The sequence below is a fragment of the Triticum urartu genome, chromosome 1A (assembly GCF_056163025.1).
Source record: "Triticum urartu cultivar PI428250 chromosome 1A, HENAU_Tu73, whole genome shotgun sequence".
In the NCBI taxonomy this organism is placed as follows: Eukaryota; Viridiplantae; Streptophyta; class Magnoliopsida; order Poales; family Poaceae; genus Triticum; species Triticum urartu.
Window position 1 is genome coordinate 503,887,080 of NC_141873.1, and position 21,245 is coordinate 503,908,324.

The 21,245-nt window shown below is 43.9% G+C and overlaps 1 protein-coding gene across 1 annotated transcript; it reads left to right on the forward strand.

The window, feature by feature from the left end:
* The first annotated feature begins 18,365 nt into the window (after positions 1 to 18,365).
* SIC (hydroxyproline-rich glycoprotein family protein) lies at positions 18,366 to 20,801 on the forward strand. Its single transcript, XM_048687862.2, has 2 exons — positions 18,366 to 18,813; positions 19,559 to 20,801. Exons 1-2 carry the CDS (start codon positions 18,498 to 18,500, stop codon positions 20,509 to 20,511), a joined length of 1,269 nt encoding a protein of 422 aa, XP_048543819.2. The 5' UTR covers positions 18,366 to 18,497; the 3' UTR covers positions 20,512 to 20,801.
* The last annotated feature ends 444 nt before the right edge of the window (positions 20,802 to 21,245 follow it).

Genomic DNA, 21,245 nt, shown 5'->3' on the forward strand with positions numbered 1-21,245 from the left:
TTGCCGCTTCACACGACCATGCCGCATCACACAACACCACATTGTTCACGTCGCCATAGGCATCGCAAGGCTTCTTTTTATGAGATACCAATACTTGAAGCAACTATACCAACACTTGCTATGCTCCTCAATGCGAAGAAAAACTCAAGAAAGCAAGCAGGCAACTAGCACTCCACTTGCCAACTATAGCGGCATGGGAGAACTTTTGTGATATTTGAAGCGAAAGAGCCATGTATAGATTTTGAAATTTATAAATTGGGATGATGGAGACTGGAGGAGTAGCATCCGGAGAGATTGGGGAGAAGCGGCGTGGTTGATTGGCTGGTTCATGTAGTAAAATAGATTGTGTGCTACTTACTTGTACACTACTTCCCCAAGCAAAACATGAGTGACGTGGTGGCTTGCTAGTTTGATCGAGTTGTGTGTAGAGAAATGTGTGAGGTTTGTGACTCCCCAACTGCATTTATTTCTAACTACTTAGTTCATGTTTTACTTTCAACCTAGGAAAGGGTCTGGTGGGTCTTGCATGGACGATGGGTATTCTAATTAAGTGGTGGGTGAAAGATCGTGGATGTGGCCTAGAGGGGGGTGAATAGGCGCTTTAAAACAATTACGGTTTAGGCTTGAAAAAATGCGGAATAAACCTAGCGGTTAATTTGTCAAACACAAAACCTACAAAAACTAGGCTCACCTATGTGCACCAACAACTTATACTAAGCAAGATAAACAACTATGTGATAGCAAGATATATGACAAGAAACAATATGGCTATCACAAAGTAAAGCGCATAAGTAAAGGGCTCGGGTAAGAGATAACCGAGGCACGCAGAGACGATGATGTATCCTGAAGTTCACACCCTTGCGGATGTTAATCTCCATTTGGAGCGGTGTGGAGGCACAATGCTCCCCAAGAAGCCACTAGGACCACCGTAATCTCCTCACGCCCTCGCACAATGCAAGATGCCGTGATTCCACTAAGGGACCCTTGAGGGCGGTCACCGAACCCATACAAATGGCAACCCTCGGGGGCGGTCACCGAACTGTACACTTTGGCAACCCTTGGGGGCGGTCACCGGTACCCGTCAAATTGCTCGGGGCGATCTCCACAACATAATTGGAGACCCTGACGCTTGCCCGGAGCTTTACACCACAATGATTGAGCTCCGAACAGCACCAACCATCTAGGGCGCCAAAGGACCCAAGAGGAACAAGCTCAAAGGTACCAAGCACCCAAGAGTAATAAGCTTCTCAACTTGTAACTTCCACGTATCACGTGGAGAACTCAAACCAATGCACCAAATGCAATGGCAAGGGCACACGGAGTGCCCAAGTCCTTCTCTCTCAAATCCCACCGAAGGAACTAATGCTAGGGAGGAAAATGAGAGGAATACCAAGAACTCCAAGATCTAGATCCAAGGGGTTCCCCTCACCTAGAGGAGAAAGTGATTGGTGGAAACGTGGATCTAGATCTCCTCTCTCTTTTCCCTCAAACACTAGCAAGAATCCATGGAGGGATTGAGAGTTAGCAAGCTCGAAGAAGGTAAACAATGGGGGAAGAACATGAGCTCAAAGGATAAGGTTCATTGGGGAAGAAGACCCCCTTTTATAGGTGGGGAAAAATCCAACCGTTATGCTCACAGCCCGCACCGAGCGGTACTACCGCTCCAAGGAGCGGTACTACCGCTAGGGCGGTAGTAGCCCTTTGAAACACAACAGCGAGGAGGCAAAAAAGCCAGAAGAACCGTCAGAGCGGTAGTACCGCTTGACCTCACGGTACTACCGCTAGGGGTAGCGGTACTACTGCTAAGGGTAGCGGTACTACTGCTTGCGAGCGGTACTAAAAAATTACATCCGTGCCTACCACCGCTGGACTTGTGACGAGTTTTTGGTCCCGAGCAGAAGTAGCCACAGAAATAGCCACGGTAGTACTGCTCCAAGCGGTAGTACCGCTCCCAAGAGCGGTAGTAAAAAACTACATCCGCTCCTGTCCGCGGTAGTACCGCTGCAGCCTTTTCAGAACACCAAAACTGACAACTTCTGCAAACGGACTCCGAATTCGACGAAACCAAGTTTGTTGGAAAGCTAGCGACAAGGGCTAACACAATCTTGATAGAAATTCCAATAAGAAGCAAATGAGAAAAGTCCCAAAAGAAAATGGTGAGAACCCTTCCTCGGATAAGACCGGTAAAACCTCCAACACCGAAAACATCATAGAAGACGCATGCAAACTCCGTTTTCGATGAACTCAAGCTTGTCATCAAGATGACCATAAGCTCTAAGACTCACAAAGAGAACCAAACAAGAACCAAGAAACATGATGCAAGGATGCAATGGTTTGAGATCTCGACGAACGATACGATCAAGCTACTCACTTGAGAGGCCCCCTTGATAGTACGTCTATCGATCCTATAACCCGGTCTCCCAACTACCACCATGAGACCAGTAAAATACAAAACCTATCAAGGGCCTTTGCCTTGCACATGATCCACTTGAGCTAGATGATGACGATCTTGTCCTCCTCAAGATGGACCACCTTTCTTGATTACGTTGGGTCGATGGAGACTAGATGATTGCTCCCCCATACTCCACTATGGGTGAGCCACTCTTCGGCACATCTTCACAAGTCCATTGACACCACAATGGATGGCAAGCTTCAAGCACTTGATCTCTTCATGATTCTCCACTTGAACTTGCACACGGCAATCTTGATGACGATCACCACTTGATGTCATCCTTCCCATGGGTTGTATGATATCATCCTCTTGACGCAAGCCCATGGACACGTACCTAACCCCACATAGACTCTCACATATACTATGGGTTAGTACACAAAGTGCAATGGACAATGCTTACCATACCATGGGATCACTTGATCCCTCTCGGTACATCTTCTACTCTTTGTGAGTTGATCAACCTGATTCACTCTTGACTTAGTCTTGATCAACCTTGAATCTTTCCAACTCTCTTCGTTTGGATGATGTCTTGAAGGTAAACATGAATGATCACACAATCTTCTTCTTCAAGACATGCTTGCAATAAGCTCAACACTCACATGACCAATCTTTGGATAATTCCTTAATAGCACCTTGGTCAACCTGTAAACTCCTTGAAACCAACACATGGACTTCAAGAAATGCCTATGGAAAAATCCTTCAAATATAACTCAATGCAACCATTGGTCCATAGAGAATGTCATCAATTACCAAAACCACACATGGGGGCACCGCATGTCCTTTCAATCTCCCCCATTTTGGTAATTGATGACAATCACTTTCAAGAGAGTTTATATAAGGAATTATGCATCACCATGCAATGCAACAACCAATAATGCATGCGTAGGAGATGCGTATGCTTAGGAACAAACCAAAGCCAGAAGATACAACTCTCTAAACTTCTCCACAAAACTCTCTGAAACTTCTCCCCCATTGGCATCGATTGCCAAAATGGGCTAAAAGCTTAGAAGGCCAATATAAAATGTGTTCCTCCATAAATTGTGTATTTCTCAACAAGAGAGTGGAATGCAATACACATATCCAACGATAAATACTTGGAGGAAGACAAACTATATTGAGGCCCAAAGATTGCAAAAGGAAGCTATGCCATAAAGACATAATCAAAGAGAGAAAGAAGCAATCAAGCAATCAAAAGATACCAATTGAAGCAAGCTATCAAAATATACCAATTGAACCAACTAGGCCAATGATCCTACGAGCCACATGAATAAAGGATATTATGATAAGAGCGGAGCAGTGTTCTAAAGAAACTAGAGAAGCTCCCCATGATTTGTGCACATCAAGAATTTTTGTATTTGGATACAAAGTGCACAAAATAGGATCATAGCTCCCCCAAAATCAATAGAAACTTACAACAAGTGCAAGAGAGCATATAGGAAACTAAGCCTAGTACTTGCAACAAAGACATGGTTGAGCAACAAGTAAGAGAGGCAACTTAAGACTGGGCTCAACCAAAAAGATGTGTGTGAGTCAAGGCAATGCACTTGAGAAGACTAATGTACAGAAGAGCATTAAGCATCAATAAAGTCTTCAAAGAATGAGGCACACGGTGCAAGGCCTATCATTTCCACACACAACTAGCAAATGGGTTCACAAGCTTACTAATAAGCATATAGAGAACCTATGCTTGTGACAACCCGCGGTGAAGATAGAAGATGAAAGGCGCATCAAGACGAGGGATGCCAATTAAGATGGCAAAAACCTCGTAAAGATAAGCATGAGGAAAATAATCTTCACCACACAAGAGCACATCAAGATGCAACGATAGAAGACACGCACTCAAGGCAAAATCTTTCACGGAGCCACCAAAGAAATAACATAAGAAAGACAAGGTGGACGTGAAAGAAAGGATATCATCTAGATATGCAACTTCTTCAAGTGTATAAGATTCTAGGTAGACGAAATCATGATATATATATATATATATATATCTACAAAGAAGGATGTACACCCGAAATAGTTACAACACGAAGGAACAAGATATCCAAAAGGAAGTCATACATATACCAATAAGATATTTTCTTGAGAGCATAGCACATGGCTAGATATGGTCTTATTGTATATAAATGAATTCCAACCACACGAACATCAAAGACATCACAACTAGCAACAAGACATCATTGTTGGGATGCTTTGAGAAAGAAAACAAGTATCACAAGAAAGAATGGATAACATGCCATGATACAACCTACACAAGGTTGATGCAAGAAATGTGTGCATGAAGTATATGAAGATACTTGTTACTGAGATAACATTGGAAGGATGTAGTAGATACCAATTGAAGGTACAAAGTAGTTCATTGATCATCCTAGCTTGACTCTAATAAGCACATGGTGACAACACCTTCCTTGTGAGTGAGCCGAGCATCCAATGCATCTCCACTTGTTCCTAGAACAACAACACAAACAAAATAGTACCCAAACTCATTGGGACCAAAGAGTTAGAGAACCAACAACACCTAGGACAAACTCCACATAAATATGTGCATATAGATATGAAAATGAATTTCATGCACATCTCATCCAATTTGAGACTTGGTGGAGTTCCCCTATATATTGGGTCGAAGAAAGAAAACATGCCAAAGAAACTACAAGAAGTAAATATGCATGCTCAAGACTTTCAAGAACCGAGACCAAAAGACAAAGAAATACCAAGCGAAGAAAAGATACCAAATGAATAAATCATCACTTGGAGGATATCCATAAAAGATACATCAAGGAATGAGATATCCATTTATACACTCAAAAATAAAGATGTCAAACTCCCAAAATAGAGAATGGTTCCAAACAAACCAAGCCCTCTACAAAGTTTCATGATGGCACAAAGCGCCAAAAAGAAACGGCTTGCCTTCCACAAACACACACTTGATAAGGATCACAAGATGAGTGTTTTATAGAGAATAGGATAGCTCCCCCAAGACTAGTGCATTATAGAGAATTTGCATTTGAATACAAAATGCACGAGGTGGGATCACTACTTTCACTATATCTAGAAAACACTAGACAAGGTCAAGAAATTAATAAGATCCACAAGTGGTATGGAATACAATGGGAGTTGACACAATCCTAGGCAAGAGATAAAGCAAATAAAAGCAAAGGCCAATGTAAAGATGATCAATAATTTCTACCACACATAAGTGAGTACCAATTGTCAAAAGGCAAGAAGTATTTGGAGATAATTCCCGGTGGTAGATAACAAGGATATCCGACATCATCTTCACACCAAACAAAAAGCAAATTGCAACTTGTAGAGCTAACATGCCACCTAGGAATAAGATAATTTACAATATCAATTCTAGGTGACAATATCTCAAATGTACACATTTTCTAGGCTAGTAATATACACATAGCATATTACTCCCCCATAATGTGATACCAATTAAAGATAAACAAGAGGCAAAATAACGATCCAACACGAGATAATTAATGGACAATATAGAATTTGAATTTCTCATGAGAAGACATACCACATAGCGACTAGATAATCTTGAAATATCAATACTATATGGTATTACTCATGTACACACATATATAGGATTGTGAGGTGCACAAAGCACATCACTCCCCCATAATGGGATATTCCATTAATCTCTCGCAAGAGCCAACTAAGAAAAGAACAAGATGCAAAAGGCTCAATGCATGACACACATGTACATGATGTGCAAACCAACACACACATACTTGATTGCTCAAGATAATCAAGTTGGAAGCACAACATATAAAAACACATGCAAGGAACAAAACCAAACATGCAAAGGGTTAAGAAACTATCAATATAAACACTTTAAGCACGAGTTATCGCATGTAGAAACATTGGATATAAGATAGAAACTTGATAATTCGAGTAACTTGGCTTGAGACAATTAGAATGATGAAGTCCCCTTAATTCTTCATAAAGTAGCCAAGTCTCCAATGCCCTCCAACAACACCTATTGATCAAGTTTGAGCTTGTTGGTCCCCAACCAAGTTGGGTCCTAAGAGGTTAGTCACAATAGGCTTGGCTACCCAAATGGTTCTCTTCTTGACACCACTTTGAGTACCAACAACTTTGGCAAAAACATTGCCAACCTTATCCTTCCCAAGAGAATAGATATCATCAATAATAATTGGGTTGGATAAGTTACCACTAGTGCATGAAGAGGCGAGGTGACCTTTCTCATGACATAAGTAGCAACGTCTACTCTTCACCTTCTTCTCACTTGATTTCTCAACTTGAGAAGCATTAGCTTGAGGATTCTTGGGAAGAGGACTTTCTTCAACTTGTGGTTGAGCATGAGATCAAACTTATGGCCGCTTCCCTTGTTGCTTGTCACTAATGGCCTTCTTCTTCAATGGGCAAGATCTAACATGATGCCCTTCTACTTTGCACTTGAAGCAAACAATCTTGGCCGAATTCTTGACTTGTTCTTGGCCCTTATTTTTGTTCATCTTGGACTTCTTCTTCTTCTTGGAGTTGAATCCAAATCCACCTTTGTCATTGGGGGATTTTTGCACAGTCAAGATATTGTTGAGTGTGAATTTCCCTTCATGACTCTTTTCCAAGTCTTTCTTCAAAGAAGTGACTTGGGCCTTGAGCTCTTTGATTTCCTCTACATGGTTAGTCTCAACACAAGTACTAGAGGAAGTATAAGTTTCATTGTTAGAGCAACAAGGCAAGGAAAGCAATTCATCACAAGATGTACCAACAATGTGAGTAGATGAATTACAAGGACTAGCACATGGCAACATAGCATTTTGACTAGTAGTGCTAGTATCCACATGAGGCTCACTAGATGTTACCTTAGCAATCATGGCCTCATGAGCTATCTTTAGCACATTATGGGATACTAGAAGATCATCATGAGAGCTTGAGAGCTTTTCATGACTTTCTTCCAATTTCCCATAATTGCTAGATAGCAACTTAAGTTGAGCCCGTAGCTCAACATTCTCCTTCAAAATGGATGCTTCACAAGTAATAGAGTTAGTAGCACAAGCATCATCATTAACAACAAGAGGAGAGGACAACTTGGAAAGATCTTTTAAATAAGAAGCTTCAAGTTGAGCATGAGACTCGGTGAGTTTGATGAGCTCACCCTTAATGACCCTTGAGCCATTTTCGAGGTGCTCAAAATCCTCAAGGAGTCTAGCATGAGCAACTTCAAGCTTAGCATTTTTAGTTTAAAAATCATTGGCCACCACAAGAGCTCTATCACGAGATTCCCTCACTCTAGATAATTCTAGAGCAAAAGTCTCCTCAAGAGATTCCTTGGTGGTTTGTTCAAGTTCAAGAGCTTGAGAGAGGTCCGCAATCTCATTAGCGTAATCACGCTCATGACCTTCCATTTTATCAATGGTGACCTCATGCTCCTCAAGACAAGATTCCAACTCATCAATATATTTCTTGCCCTCAGTAGCAATAGACATGATTTCCATGAAGTTGGAACGAGCAATTTTATTCTGAAGAAGAGTTTTAAAAATCATTTCCCCCTTAATTTTTAAGGACGCAACATCATCATTCTCTTCATCATAATCAACATCATCATCACTCTTGCCATCATCAATATCATCACAAGATATATTGGGATTCAAAGTGGGAGATACCTTTGAAGCCTTGGCCATAAGGCAAAATGCAATAGATGATGATTTAGGATCCCTTGAAGCACCATCCAAGACCACATCTTGTTCCATGGAGTGTTGGGTTTCCTCTACATTGTTAGCACAACAACTCGAGGAAATACATGCATTTTCATCATGGCAACAAGATATAGCAAGCATATCATCATGAGATTTAGTCAAGCAATTTCTACATGATATGCAAGGACTATCAACACAAGCATGTGAAACATTTGGAGTGCTCGAAGTGCTAAAGTCCAAAGATGAAGCATTGCAATAAGAAAGTGATGAAGGATTATCAACAATGAGCCCACTATCATCATTGCAATGAACACCACTACTCACCATGTCATTACCTTGTGGCAAACCACACGTAGGTGAAGTAGAAGAAGTTGAGAACACAACACGGATGGAGGTGGAGGGAGAACAATCATCCCCACAAAACTTGGACACGCCATATTTATCTTGAAGCTTTGTCCACAACTCATGAGCATCCCGGAACGGCATGAGTTGAAATATAACTACATTGATCAAAGCATCGAAAAGCACATTAGAAGCTTGAGCGTTGAGATAAGAGTTTTTCTCATCCTCTAAAGATAATCTTAGGGGATCCTTTGGAGGAGAAAAACCCATATCTACAATTCGCTCTAAATTTGGGTCCATGACCCTAAAGAGATTAAGCATGCGAATTACCCAAACATCAAAATTTGTGCCATCGAAACTAAGAGTGTCAGAGAATCCTAATCCCCTAGTCGACATCTTTACTCTCTAGGTGGTTAAGCCTAACAAAGAGAGACGAGACTCTGATACCAATTGAAAGATCGTGGATGTGGCCTAGAGGGGGGGTGAATAGGCGCTTTAAAATAATTACGGTTTAGGCTTGAACAAATGCGGAATAAACCTAGCGGTTAATTTGTCAAACACAAAACCTACAACAACTAGGCTCACCTATGTGCACCAACAACTTATACTAAGCAAGATAAACAACTATGTGATAGCAAGATATATGACAAGAAACAATATGGCTATCACAAAGTAAAGTGCATAAGTAAAGGGCTCGGGTAAGAGATAACCGAGGCACACGGAGACGATGATGTATCCCGAAGTTCACACCCTTGCGGATGCTAATCTCCGTTTGGAGCGGTGTGGAGGTACAATGCTCCCCAAGAAGCCACTAGGGCCACCGTAATCTCCTCACGCCCTCGCACAATGCAAGATGTCGTGATTCCACTAAGGGGCCCTTGAGGGCGGTCACCGAACCCATACAAATGGCAACCCTTGGGGGCGGTCACCGAACCCGTACACTTTGGCAACCCTTGGGGGCAGTCACCGATACCCGTCAAATTGCTCGAGGCGATCTCCACAACCTAATTGGAGACCCCGACGCTTGCTCGGAGCTTTACACCACAATGATTGAGCTTCGAACACCACCAACCATCTAGGGAGCCCAAGCACCCAAGAGGAACAAGCTCAAAGGTACCAAGCACCCAAGAGTAATAAGCTTCTCAACTTGTAACTTCCACGTATCAAGTGGAGAACTCAAATCGATGCACCAAATGCAATGGCAAGGGCACACGGAGTGCCCAAGTCCTTCTCTCACAAATCCCACCGAAGCAACTAATGCTAGGGAGGAAAATGAGAGGAAGAACAAGGAGAACACCAAAAACTCCAAGATCTAGATCCAAGGGGTTCCCCTCACCTAGAGGAGAAAGTGATTGGTGGAAACGTGGATCTAGATCTCCTCTCTCTTTTCCCTCAAACACTAGCAAGAATCCATGGAGGGATTGAGAGTTAGCAAGCTCGAAGAAGGTCAACAATGGGGGAAGAACACGAGCTCAAAGGATAAGGTTCATTGGGGAAGAAGACCCCCTTTTATAGGTGGGGAAAAATCCAACTGTTATGCTCACAGCCCGCACCGAGCGGTACTACCGCTCCAAGGAGCGGTACTACCGCTAGGGCGGTAGTAGCCCTTTGAAACACAACAGTGAGGAGGCAAAAAAGCCAGAAGAACCGTCGGAGCGGTAGTACCGCTTGACCTCACGGTACTACCGCTAGGAGTAGCGGTACTACTGCTAAGGGTAGCGGCACTACTGCTTGCGAGCGGTACTAAAAAATTACATCCGTGCCTACCACCGCTGGACTTGTGACGAGTTTTTGGTCCCGAGCGAAAGTAGCCACGGAAGTAGCCGCGGTAGTACTGCTCCAAGCGGTAGTACCGCTCCCAAGAGCGGTAGTAAAAAATTACATCCACTCCTGTCCGTGGTAGTACCGCTGCAGCCTTTTCAGAACACCAAAACTGACACAACTTCTGCAAACGGACTCCGAATTCGACGAAACCAAGTTTGTTGGAAAGCTAGCGACAAGGGCTAACACAATCTTGATAGAAATTCCAATAAGAAGCAAATGAGAAAATTCCCAAAAGAAAATGGTGAGAACCCTTCCTCGGATAAGACCGGTAAAACCTCCAACACCGAAAACATCATAGAAGACGCATGCAAACTCCGTTTTCGATGAACTCAAGCTTGTCATCAAGATGACCATAAGCTCTAAGACTCACAAAGAGAACCAAACAAGAATCAAGAAACATGATGCAAGTATGCAATGGTTTGAGCTCTTGACGAACGATACGATCAAGCTACTCACTTGAGAGCCCCCCTTGATAGTACGGCTATCGATCCTATAACCCGGTCTCCCAACTATCACCATGAGACCGGTAAAATAGAAAACCTATCAAGGGTAAACCTTTGCCTTGCAGATGATCCACTTGAGCTAGATGATGACGATCTTGTCCTCCTGAAGATGGACCACCTTTCTTGATTGCATTGGGTCGATGGAGACTAGATGATTGCTCCCCCATACTCCACTATGGGTGAGCCACTCTTCGGCACATCTTCACAAGTCCATTGACACCACAATGGATGGCAAGCTTCAAGCACTTGATCTCTTCGTGATTCTCCACTTGAACTTGCACACGGCAATCTTGATGACGATCACCACTTGATGTCATCCTTCCCATGGGTTGTATGATATCATCCTCTTGACGCAAGCCCATGGAAACGTACCTAACCCCACATAGACTCTCACATATACCATGGGTTAGTACACAAAGTGCAATGGACAATGCTTACCATACCATGGGATCACTTGATCCCTCTCGGTACATCTTCTACTCTTTGTGAGTTGATCGACTTGATTCACTCTTGACTTAGTCTTGATCAACCTTGAATCTTTCCAACTCTCTTCGTTTGGATGATGTCTTGAAGGTAAACATGAATGATCACACAATCTTCTTCTTCAAGACATGCTTGCAATAAGATCATCACTCACATGACCAATCTTTGGATAATTCCTTAATAGCACCTTGGTCAACCCGTAAACTCCTTGAAACCAACACATGGACTTCAAGAAATTCCTATGGAAAAATCCTTCAAATATAACTCAATGCAACCATTAGTCCATAGAGAATGTCATCAATTACCAAAACCACACATGGGGGCACCGCATGTCCTTTCAGTGGGGAGGGGTGATTGAACTCACCACCACCATGAATTTCATTTAAAGATAGTAGAGAATAGTCGATGAGGATGCTCACAATACTTGCAAGCTTCATGGTACTCCCAAATTTGAAAACACTACTCTAAAAATAAATAATTAAGAGCAAATAGATATTTTTGGACAAACAATGAAATAAATGTTGTAGACACAAGAAACCCATTGAAAGACTATAAAATCTCTAAAAGTGGATAAACTCTTCGGTTGAGTGGTAGTATGGAAGTACCCCGCTTGAGAGAATTTCCTGTACAATCATAAACAAAAATCCTCTATATTTTATTGAGAGTAAAATTTCTTTTTTCGCTGGAACGACTTCTTCATGTATTTTCTGCAATGACATATACAAACACATGGGTTCTCTCTTCTTTGAAGTCTAAACAATAGCCAAGCGGTTGGGGTCCCATGGCCTCCAAAGTAGTAAAGTTGTAGCCGACTTGGTCAACGGGGGCCATAATCCCAACAAGCCCAGGAGGAGTCACTGGCCAATCATTGGGAGCACCTTCTCGCCCTTCGCTCTGCCGCATCCTCCTCCTCAAAAGAAGCAGCGCAATGCCACATTGCCTCTCTTTCGATGAACACATGGTGATCCAACCGACGGCATCAGCAGGGAACATATCTGGTGCACTTGAGCATTTGGTGCTACTGGTGTCCCGGTCACCACAACTTCCTTCGGAAACATAAAAAAAGTTGTGAAATTTTGTGAGGATGTAAGTATAATACATATCAACCATGGTATTAATTTTAGATCTAAGTTCAAAGTTCAAAACTAGAAAATGACAAACCATGGTGTGGATAGTAGCTAATGTAAACTAGCCCTTGAATTTGAACCATTTATTCATCGACAATGAATTTTCTTTATTTTTTCTCATACCATGTTTTGAATTTGGATCTGAAATTCGGTAGCATGATGATTTTTTTGGCTACTACAGCATAATATTTTTCAGAATGTTTAACATTCATAAAACAGTTATGTAAATCGGGTGCGTGGATATCACCAAATGCCCTAGTGAACCATATATTTCCCTGGCAACATCACAAAGCCACACATGGGTTTAGATTAACAGACAGAAGAAAATAAGGATTTGCTTTATTGCCTGGATAAGCGAGAAGAAGTGAGTTCTTGAATCTTCTGCACTTCATTTCTTCATTGGCAATGGGTACAACCTTTACTTGTTTCTTTTAATCTATGCTTAATCCGTTACACCACGGCCTTTTTCCGGGTTTTTTGTAGCTAGAACAATGGTGGGCGGCGGCCCACCAGAATTTCATCTCAAAAGGCTAGAAAAAGCCAACATATACATATATATACAGTAGTGGCTTATCAGACTCCCATAGGAGAGAGTGCACCGCATCAAGGACTGGTACATCAAGTACACCCACGGAATCGGTGCAACACACTCAAAAAAGAGGGGAACACCAGAGATTTATGGGGCAGAGATCAGCACGAAGGGGTGATCAAGTGATAAAAGTCCTTTTTCAGCGGTTTTATCCCATCTAATTGATTGATTCTTATGTGTTTGATTTGTAGTTTGCACAGTTGAATCAACCAAGGGAAACTTGGAGAAATTTCCTGGTGCCTCCCAGGCCAAGCTTTGTTCATCATCCTCGAAGACCAAACTAGCACTTTTTATGTGTTCGCCCAATGGCAATGTGATAGCTATAAACTTGATGGGCGAGCTTACACTTTGGTTGTGCAATCTTGAGTGTTCAACTATATACTCGTCGGGACCATGCAGATAGGTGCAAAGTAGCTATTCAACACTACATTTATGGGCCGGGTGTTGTTGATTTTACCGCCTCAATAGCCATAACTCCATGTGTACGACTTGTATTGGTGCCAGCAATCCTAAAGAATTAATTTTGTTCCAGATAACTAGAAGTCTAGTGTTGTGCTATGTGTAATCTAGGTGAATTTATGAACCTCCGTTAATTAGAGGTCTAGTTGTAACTCAACTTATACACATGTTCAACACAGTTCCAAGAGAAAAACCTGCTTTAGGTTTTCAATTTGTTTTACTTTAATTTATCCTACACAAAATTTATGTTTTTCATTTGAGTTTTTCCTAGCCTATAGTTTTGAAATTTACGAGAGGTGAGAAGAGAAAATAGGTTGATGAAAGTGGTTTGCATGTCTCACACGCAACTAGTGAGTGTATGTAGTTGACACCCACTTTCACAAGAAGTTGTCATTAAATTAGTTACTCCCTCCATAAAGAAATATAAGAGCGTTTAGATCACTATATTTCTTTACATAGGAAGTACATCACACATAATGTAGTTATTTGCCTTTATACTCTAATCAATACTCTATGTAGAGAAGAACATAACATAACAGTGGTGAAGGAGCAACATGATGGTCTAATTAAATTCGAATGAGAACAGTGTTCTTTGATCGAAGTCCATGTGGTTGCCTAGGGGCTTTTTTTCTCGAATATGCACGAGTGTGCGTACTATGTATTAAAGAGAGGATGGGGAGAAGAAGCCCCTCCACGTTGGATATTACATATTACACATACACCAACTCTACTCGGAATCCACCTAATACATATCTAACTTCTCGCGTTTTCCCATGTAGCTAATGCATGCAACATCGGCTCCACGTCTCCCTTGAAGATCCCCGCTTGCTTCCATCTTGTGGCTTCTTGTTCGATCTTCATAACTAACTGGTGCATAGAGGGAGAATCCGCGTCAAACACGATGGAGTTTCGATGCTTACAAAGCTCCATAGGACCAATAGCAACATTGCTCGCACATCCTTCGTGCATGTCGTAGCACCATGCCTGTTGGCACACCATTGTGACAAGCTGGACTGATGATGAGGGATCCAGTCTCATCTATTTAGGCCGGTGCATACAATGGTCCAAATTTGTCTCGCAAAAACGCGAGTGAGGAGGATGTTGTCAATGGTTTCTTGCTCTTGCCCGCAGAAAGGGAAAGCCTCCTGATGCTCTAGTCCATGCCCCGCAAGCCTGTCCGATGTCCAACACCTTTTTTGAAGTGCTAGCCATGCAAAAAACGGCATTGTAGTGGTGCCTTAGACTTCCAAGTGAAATCAGCCATGGGGATAACCTCTCTTCCCCAAAACTTGGCTGCATAGGCCGATCGAGCTGAGAAGACACCATCCTTTCCCCAAGCCCAAACTATGGAATCTAGGATGTCTCGGTTGAGCTCTACTTACTCCATTGTAGTCCATAGGTTAAGGTACTCCTAAATCTCAAGGGCCGACATCTTCGGCCCGATGTCCATGATCCAGTTGCCACCAATCACCGCCCGGTGCACTATGCACAATCTCTTGACACCATTGTTGACTCTGTCGTATAGGGCCGGTGCAACCTCCTGTATCCGGAATCCATTGAACCATTTGTCCTCCTAGAATAGGGTTGAAGTGCCATCACCCACATTCGCTCGTGTCGCCTCCTGGAAAAGTTGTGTCACCTCTTGTGGCACCGGGATCTCGAAATCTGCCCATGGTCGTTGTTGATCAGTTCGTTGAAGCCATGGCCACCTAGCATGCACCGCGATGTTCCTCCACCTGAGATTAGGAATATCGAGGCCACCCGCCCATTTTGGAGAGCATACTATCTCCCAAGCTACCATACACTGCCCACCGTTAGCCTGATCTTTTGCACACCAAAGGAAACATCTGCATATCTTGTTCATGGCCTTGATGATCTTCTGAGGGATGTCCAAAGCAAGCATTGCATGGATTGGAATCGCACATAGCACAGACTGTACAAGGATCATTCCTCCACTCTTGGGCATAGATGGTGATTTCCATCTTGGCAAGCAGCTAGCAAGTTGGTCCATGAGCCCCATAAGCTGAGTCGCGCTTTGCTTCCTGATGGTTAGAGGCAGCCCAAGATACTTACATGGAACATACCCACTGGACATCCAAGAACTTGGCTAACCCTTTCCATCATCTCCTCACTGCATCATATTGGCAGGGCAGCACTCTTCATCAAGTTGACACGAAGGCTGGAGGCTTCGCCATATAGTTGGAGGATTGTAGAGGAGACTTGCATTGTAGATCGAGCTCTCTCGGTCTTATGAATAGCATGACATCGTCATCAGACGTTGACACTCTCTGTTGGAAGCCAGTGCGAGAAAGTGGTGCAAGTAGTCCATTTCTTGCCGCAAAATCCATCGTCTTGTGTAGTGGTTACATGATGAGTATGGAAAGCATAGGAGACAAAGGACCTCCTTGTCTCATGCCTCTTCAGATGAAGATCGGTTTTCCTGGGCATCCATTCACCATTGCTCTCGTAGAAGAATTTGCCAGGAGGCCACAAATCCAAGCAATCCACTTTGCACCAGAGCTCGTTCTCCTAAGAACCTCGAGTAGAAAAGGCCATTGTACGGTATTGAAATCCTTTGAAATATCTAGCTTGAGCATCATTGTTGGCTCTTTAAGAGCATGCAAGCGATGTGTCGTACTTTGAACCAACATGAAGTTGTTGTGAGTAGATCTCCCCTTGATGAAAGCACATTGATGGGAGCCCACTAGCTTGGGGAGCACGGCCACGAGGTTGTTTGCCAATACTTTGTCAAAAAATTAAAACCCCATGGATGACGCTCACAAGCCTGAAATCTTTCACTTCCACCGCTCCATCAATCTTTGGCAGTAGAGAGATGATTGCCTTGTTGATCGCCAGTAGTCCACGCATATCCCCTCGGTGGAATAAGTCAAAAGCTCGCATGAGGTCTTCCTTTATGATGTGCCAACAAGTGGCGAAGAAACGACCGGTGAACCCGTCGGGGCCCTGAGCTTTGTTCGAGGGCATGTCCTTGACCACCTTTTCCACTTTCGCCTTCGAGAAGGGTGCTTCCGGATGTACCATGTCCAAGGATGGCAGATCGAGCTTGTCTAGGTCAATGGTGTGATCTCTCGATGGCGCCACAACGAGGAGTCTGCCATAGTAGGAGTCCACCATATTGGCAAGCTCCTCATGTGCCGTAGCAATGGTGTTAGCATGTCGTAGTGATGTGATCATGTTATGACGCTGGCAGTGGCGCGCGTATTGGTGGAAGAAACCGGTGTCGTCGTCTCCTTCCTTAAGTCTTAGCAGTCTCTGTCTTTGACACGCTATTGTTTGTTCCAGAGAACAAAGCCTATGCAACTTCATCTTCAGCATTTTGCGTAGCTCTCCCTCTGGCTGTGATAGGGCCCTGATGTCCATTGCAGCATCAAGCTGCGATATGACCTCAAGGGCGATTGCAATATAGAGTTTTATATTTCCAATCCACCAGTCACTCCATTTTCTCAAACTTTTGGTCGTGGGCTCTCAACTTCTTGTCCAGCAGCACCTCATTGGGGACCGAGGCCCACACTCTCTCCACCGTGTCTAGAAATCCTCCCGCTTTTGGCCAGAAAGATTCAAATTTAAATCTGCGCCCTATGCATAATTCCGCATTCAAGTCGAGTAGGAGAGGACAATGATCCGATATTGCGGTGCCGAGGGCCGTGAGATAACATGTTGGGGCTCATTTGATTAAAGGATTTCCACAGAAATTTCGTAGGATTATAATCCTTTGAATTTTTCGTATGTTGCGCGTGTTTTGTACAAAAAATCATGTGTCTTGAACTTCCTGGAAATCAAAGAGGTCGACATGCTCTAGAGGAAGAGACGATAGCGGAAACTTCATCGGTACAGTCACAAGTATGGATAGCTCTCTGGAAGCTCAAAGTTATCCCGAAAGTTCGGGTCTTCTGGTCGCGAGCACTAAGGGGAATTCTCCCTGACTACGCTACCATGCGATATTGACATATCAGAACAAATTCTCTTTGTGACCTTTGCAAAGCTACAGAGGAGCATTTGATGCATGCTCTTGTCCATTTTTTCCATGCAAAAAGTTTCTGAAACGCGGCAAAGGAAATCTTGGATTTGAAACTACCCCGTTTGCATGCGGAGACTTGGACACAAGATCTTATTGTTGACAGTATGTTCAACGAATCAGATAGATGCAAGATAGTAACTATTATGCATACAATCCGGAGTTCACGAAGCTGATGGACCCATGACGAGGAAGGGTACAATCCTGCACATGCAATCAAGCAAGCGGGAGATGATCTGATCTTGTTAGAACTACCTAAAACTCATCATGTTGGCCGAGTTAATCAGTGTTGGCGTCCACCTGATCCTGGCTGGGTGAAAATCAACACCGATGAAGCTATTGACACTCAGGCACAAGTGGAAGGAGCGGGAGGTATGGCTCGCTCCCATCTTTCTTTCATGGGTGCATGGAGCAAACCCTTACCTGGGGTTACAGATCTTTTTATCGCTGAAGTGCAAGCAATGCGAGAGGGTGTGATTTTTGCCCAACTCAGAGGGTACTCGCATGTTGTCATGGAGGTTGATTGTTTAGAGGTTGTCAACACTTGGTTCTCGCGTCACAACACTAGATCATTGTTGGCGCCTATCTTTGATGAAATTAGGGACAAAGCTTTAAGTTTCGCTTCTTTTACGGTTCAGCGTAGTTCCAGGGATGCTAATGGCCGTGCGGATCCTTGTGCTAAACGAGCTACTACTTTAGCAGTGTCAGAATGCTGGTTGGACAGCTGTCCTTCCTTCCTTCCTTCCTTCCTTGTAAGCAGCCTCTTGGCTGATTGTAACCGTACCTCTCTGATGCAATAAAGTCCTAAGTTTCGCGTCAAACAAAAAAAAAAGAGGTCGTGAGAGGATTTCATGGCCGTTAAAAGAGAACTCCTCTTTTTCTGAACTTTCTGAAGCTACATGTTTTCCTGCTCCTGCGTATTGTGCGATGACAAATAGTACAAACGCAAGGGTTACTCTTCTCTGAACCCAAGCGGCCGAGGCCCCGTCGCAGGCAAGCAGCAATCCCAGATGGACACCGGCGAGCAAGCCGGGGAGGAGTCGTCGGCGAACCGCCGGGAGCGCCTCCTCGCGCTCCGCTCCTCCGCCGCCGCCGCCGCTTCCTCCACCTCCTCCTCCTCCTCGCCATCTGCCGCGCCGCCGCCGCCCGCGTGGGATCTCCCGGAGCCCGACCTGGCGCCCACCTCCTCCGCCCCGCGTCCGCGCTCGCGGTTCGACTTCTACACCAACCCCGGCGCCGCCTTCTCCTCCTCCGCCGCCGCCGTCCCGCAGAAGCGCAAGATCGCCGACCCCCCGGGCCCCAATCCCGCCCCGGCCCCGCCTCACGGTCCGTACCTTACCCTGCTAGGGTATTGCCCTCTTCTTCCCTTCCTGATGTTTATTGTATACTCCGCTCCTGTGCTTCTAGGTTAATTCCCTTTGTAAGATTCATATTTGTAGGATTTATATTATTGTTGGAATAATTCATAGCAGTTCCATTGATCCAGACAGTAGAGTTTTCCTGGGCTTAAGCTAACCTTCAACAAAAGCACCCTGTTACAAGTATGTAGATGCTAGTAACTTCTAACTGGATGATGTGAGTATTGGTCGATTGAAGAATCTTTGGTGGTCCTTTTAGGTTGAAGAGAGTAATTTTGAACATTTTACATCACCTACCATGGCAGCGAAGGTTGATTAAGAGAACACTTTTGACACTCTAAATAAATACCGGTTTAAAAACTGGCTAGTACAAAATTTTGACTGCTTAGTGATTACTTGTAGCTGTACTGTGCTGCAAGAAATCCAGCTACTGTTTTGGCCTTCTGCACATCCTGCAAAATGTGAAAACTACAATCATGTTTCTAGCCAAACATAACTGTCTTAACGTATTGTTTACTCTTTGCGTTGATCTTAGCTAAATTGCCCTACAGAGAACTGGGTTAGTCAGGATAGCAAGTTAAGTAATTATTACAGTTTTAAGCCATGCATCTGTTTGAGATTTGCAGTTTACATGCAGGATGCCATATAAATAACTAACACTACAAAGTTTCACCCTGATCATTGGTCTCACTTTGCTTGTTTATCTGGATCAGGGAACTCTGGCAACAATTATCCTCCTCCACACCAGCACCATATGGCCCAATCTCCGATGGAAGGTGCACCAGGGAATAGTCCATGGAGAGGTCCTATGCAGTTCCAGACTCCTATGTCTGGATACCGAGGAACACCTCCTGGACCTCCACCTCACTGGAACCCACATTCTGCTTCTCCAGCTCAAGATCCGTATCCACATCCACCCAACTTTGGGTTCAGAGGCCCTAATGTTGGCCGAGGGAGCAGCCCGATGAATTATGGACCAGGAGGTAGCCCAATGAATTACGGACCAAGAGGTAACCCGATGAATTACGGACCAGGAGGTAGCCCAATGAGTTACGAACCAAGAGGAAGCCCGAGGAGTTATGTACCAAGAGGTAGCCCGCACTCGTCTTCCGGACGTGGCAGGGGTGAGAACTACTACCAGAGCCCAGGTTCGAGAGGAAGAGGGGGAAGGGGTGGCTTCCAGAACCATTCTGGATCGCAAGATCAGAGGAACTTCTACAGGAAGTCCATGGTTGATGATCCTTGGCAGGGCTTGCAACCTATCGTTGGCAGCATACTACCCATCGATGGTGCCAAGTCCTGGCTTCCAGAGTCATTGCGCAAAAAGGAGACACCTAATCAAGGCAGGGGTGGGAATTTCTACCACAGCCCAGGTTCGAGAGGAAGAGGGGGAAGGGGTGGCTTCCAGAACCATTCTGGATCGCAAGATCAGAGGAACTTCTACAGGAAGTCCATGGTTGATGATCCTTGGCAGGGCTTGCAGCCTATCGTTGGCAACATACTGAAACCCATCGATGGCGCGAAGTCCTGGCTTCCAGAGTCATTGCGCAAAAAGGAGACACCTAATCAAGGCCGAACAATATCAAATCCAACATCAGGATTGAGTCTGGCAGAATACCTTGCCTCGTCTTTCAACGAGGCTTCTAACGAGTCTAATGAGACGTGACGTGAGCTCTTTTGTCAGTGCCTCCTTTCAGCATAAACTTTTGTACCATTAGGATTGCTGGTGTTCCTCAGTATACATATATTTATCACCTTTTAATTTATTTCTCCTGCATCTAAGACTGCTTCTTTTGGGCTAGATATAAACATTTTGATCTGCGATATCTGTGGTACTGTTTATGCACATTGTGGCCATCTTGTACCTTGGTCTAGGGTGATGTATGACATACCCTTTGAGCTTGTATTGTCTATCATTCGCGATATATTTTCATGAGCTAAACCTAAATTTTGAGATATCATGGAGCCAGGTGGTAAAATTGCACGCTGAGTTGGTTGCATTCTTGTGTGGTGTTAAATATGAGAATTACTGGGCATGCATGGAGGCAGAAAGTGCCCACAATGAAGAAACACCTTTGTGATATCGCTCTTCATGATGCTGAACTGTCGATCGTCGAAATCCATATATGCAGTAAGTTTGTGTGTAAAGCCTGACATGGCCAAACCCCAAATGAAATGTTTCTGAAGAATTTCCACCAATAAGACATTCTTACAACAAACAAAATGCGCTGATGCTTTCAATGGTCAGCTTCAGCACTCTGTTGGTCCGTCAAATTTATGCTGAAATTGGAAATGGAAGGTGAGCATGTCTGCTTGTTCCATGGTGAACTTCGACATGAACCAAATTTTTTACTGCTGATCGCAACAGGCATCCACAAAGTGCATCTTCGACACCTCTAA

Coding starts and splice junctions, on each gene's coding strand:
- SIC (XM_048687862.2), top strand. CDS start 18,498: ATGGACACCGGCGAGCAAGCCGGGGAGGAGTCGTCGGCGAACCGCCGG. Junction 18,814..19,558: donor CGCCCCGGCCCCGCCTCACG/GTCCGTACCTTA, acceptor TATCTGGATCAG/GGAACTCTGGCAACAATTAT.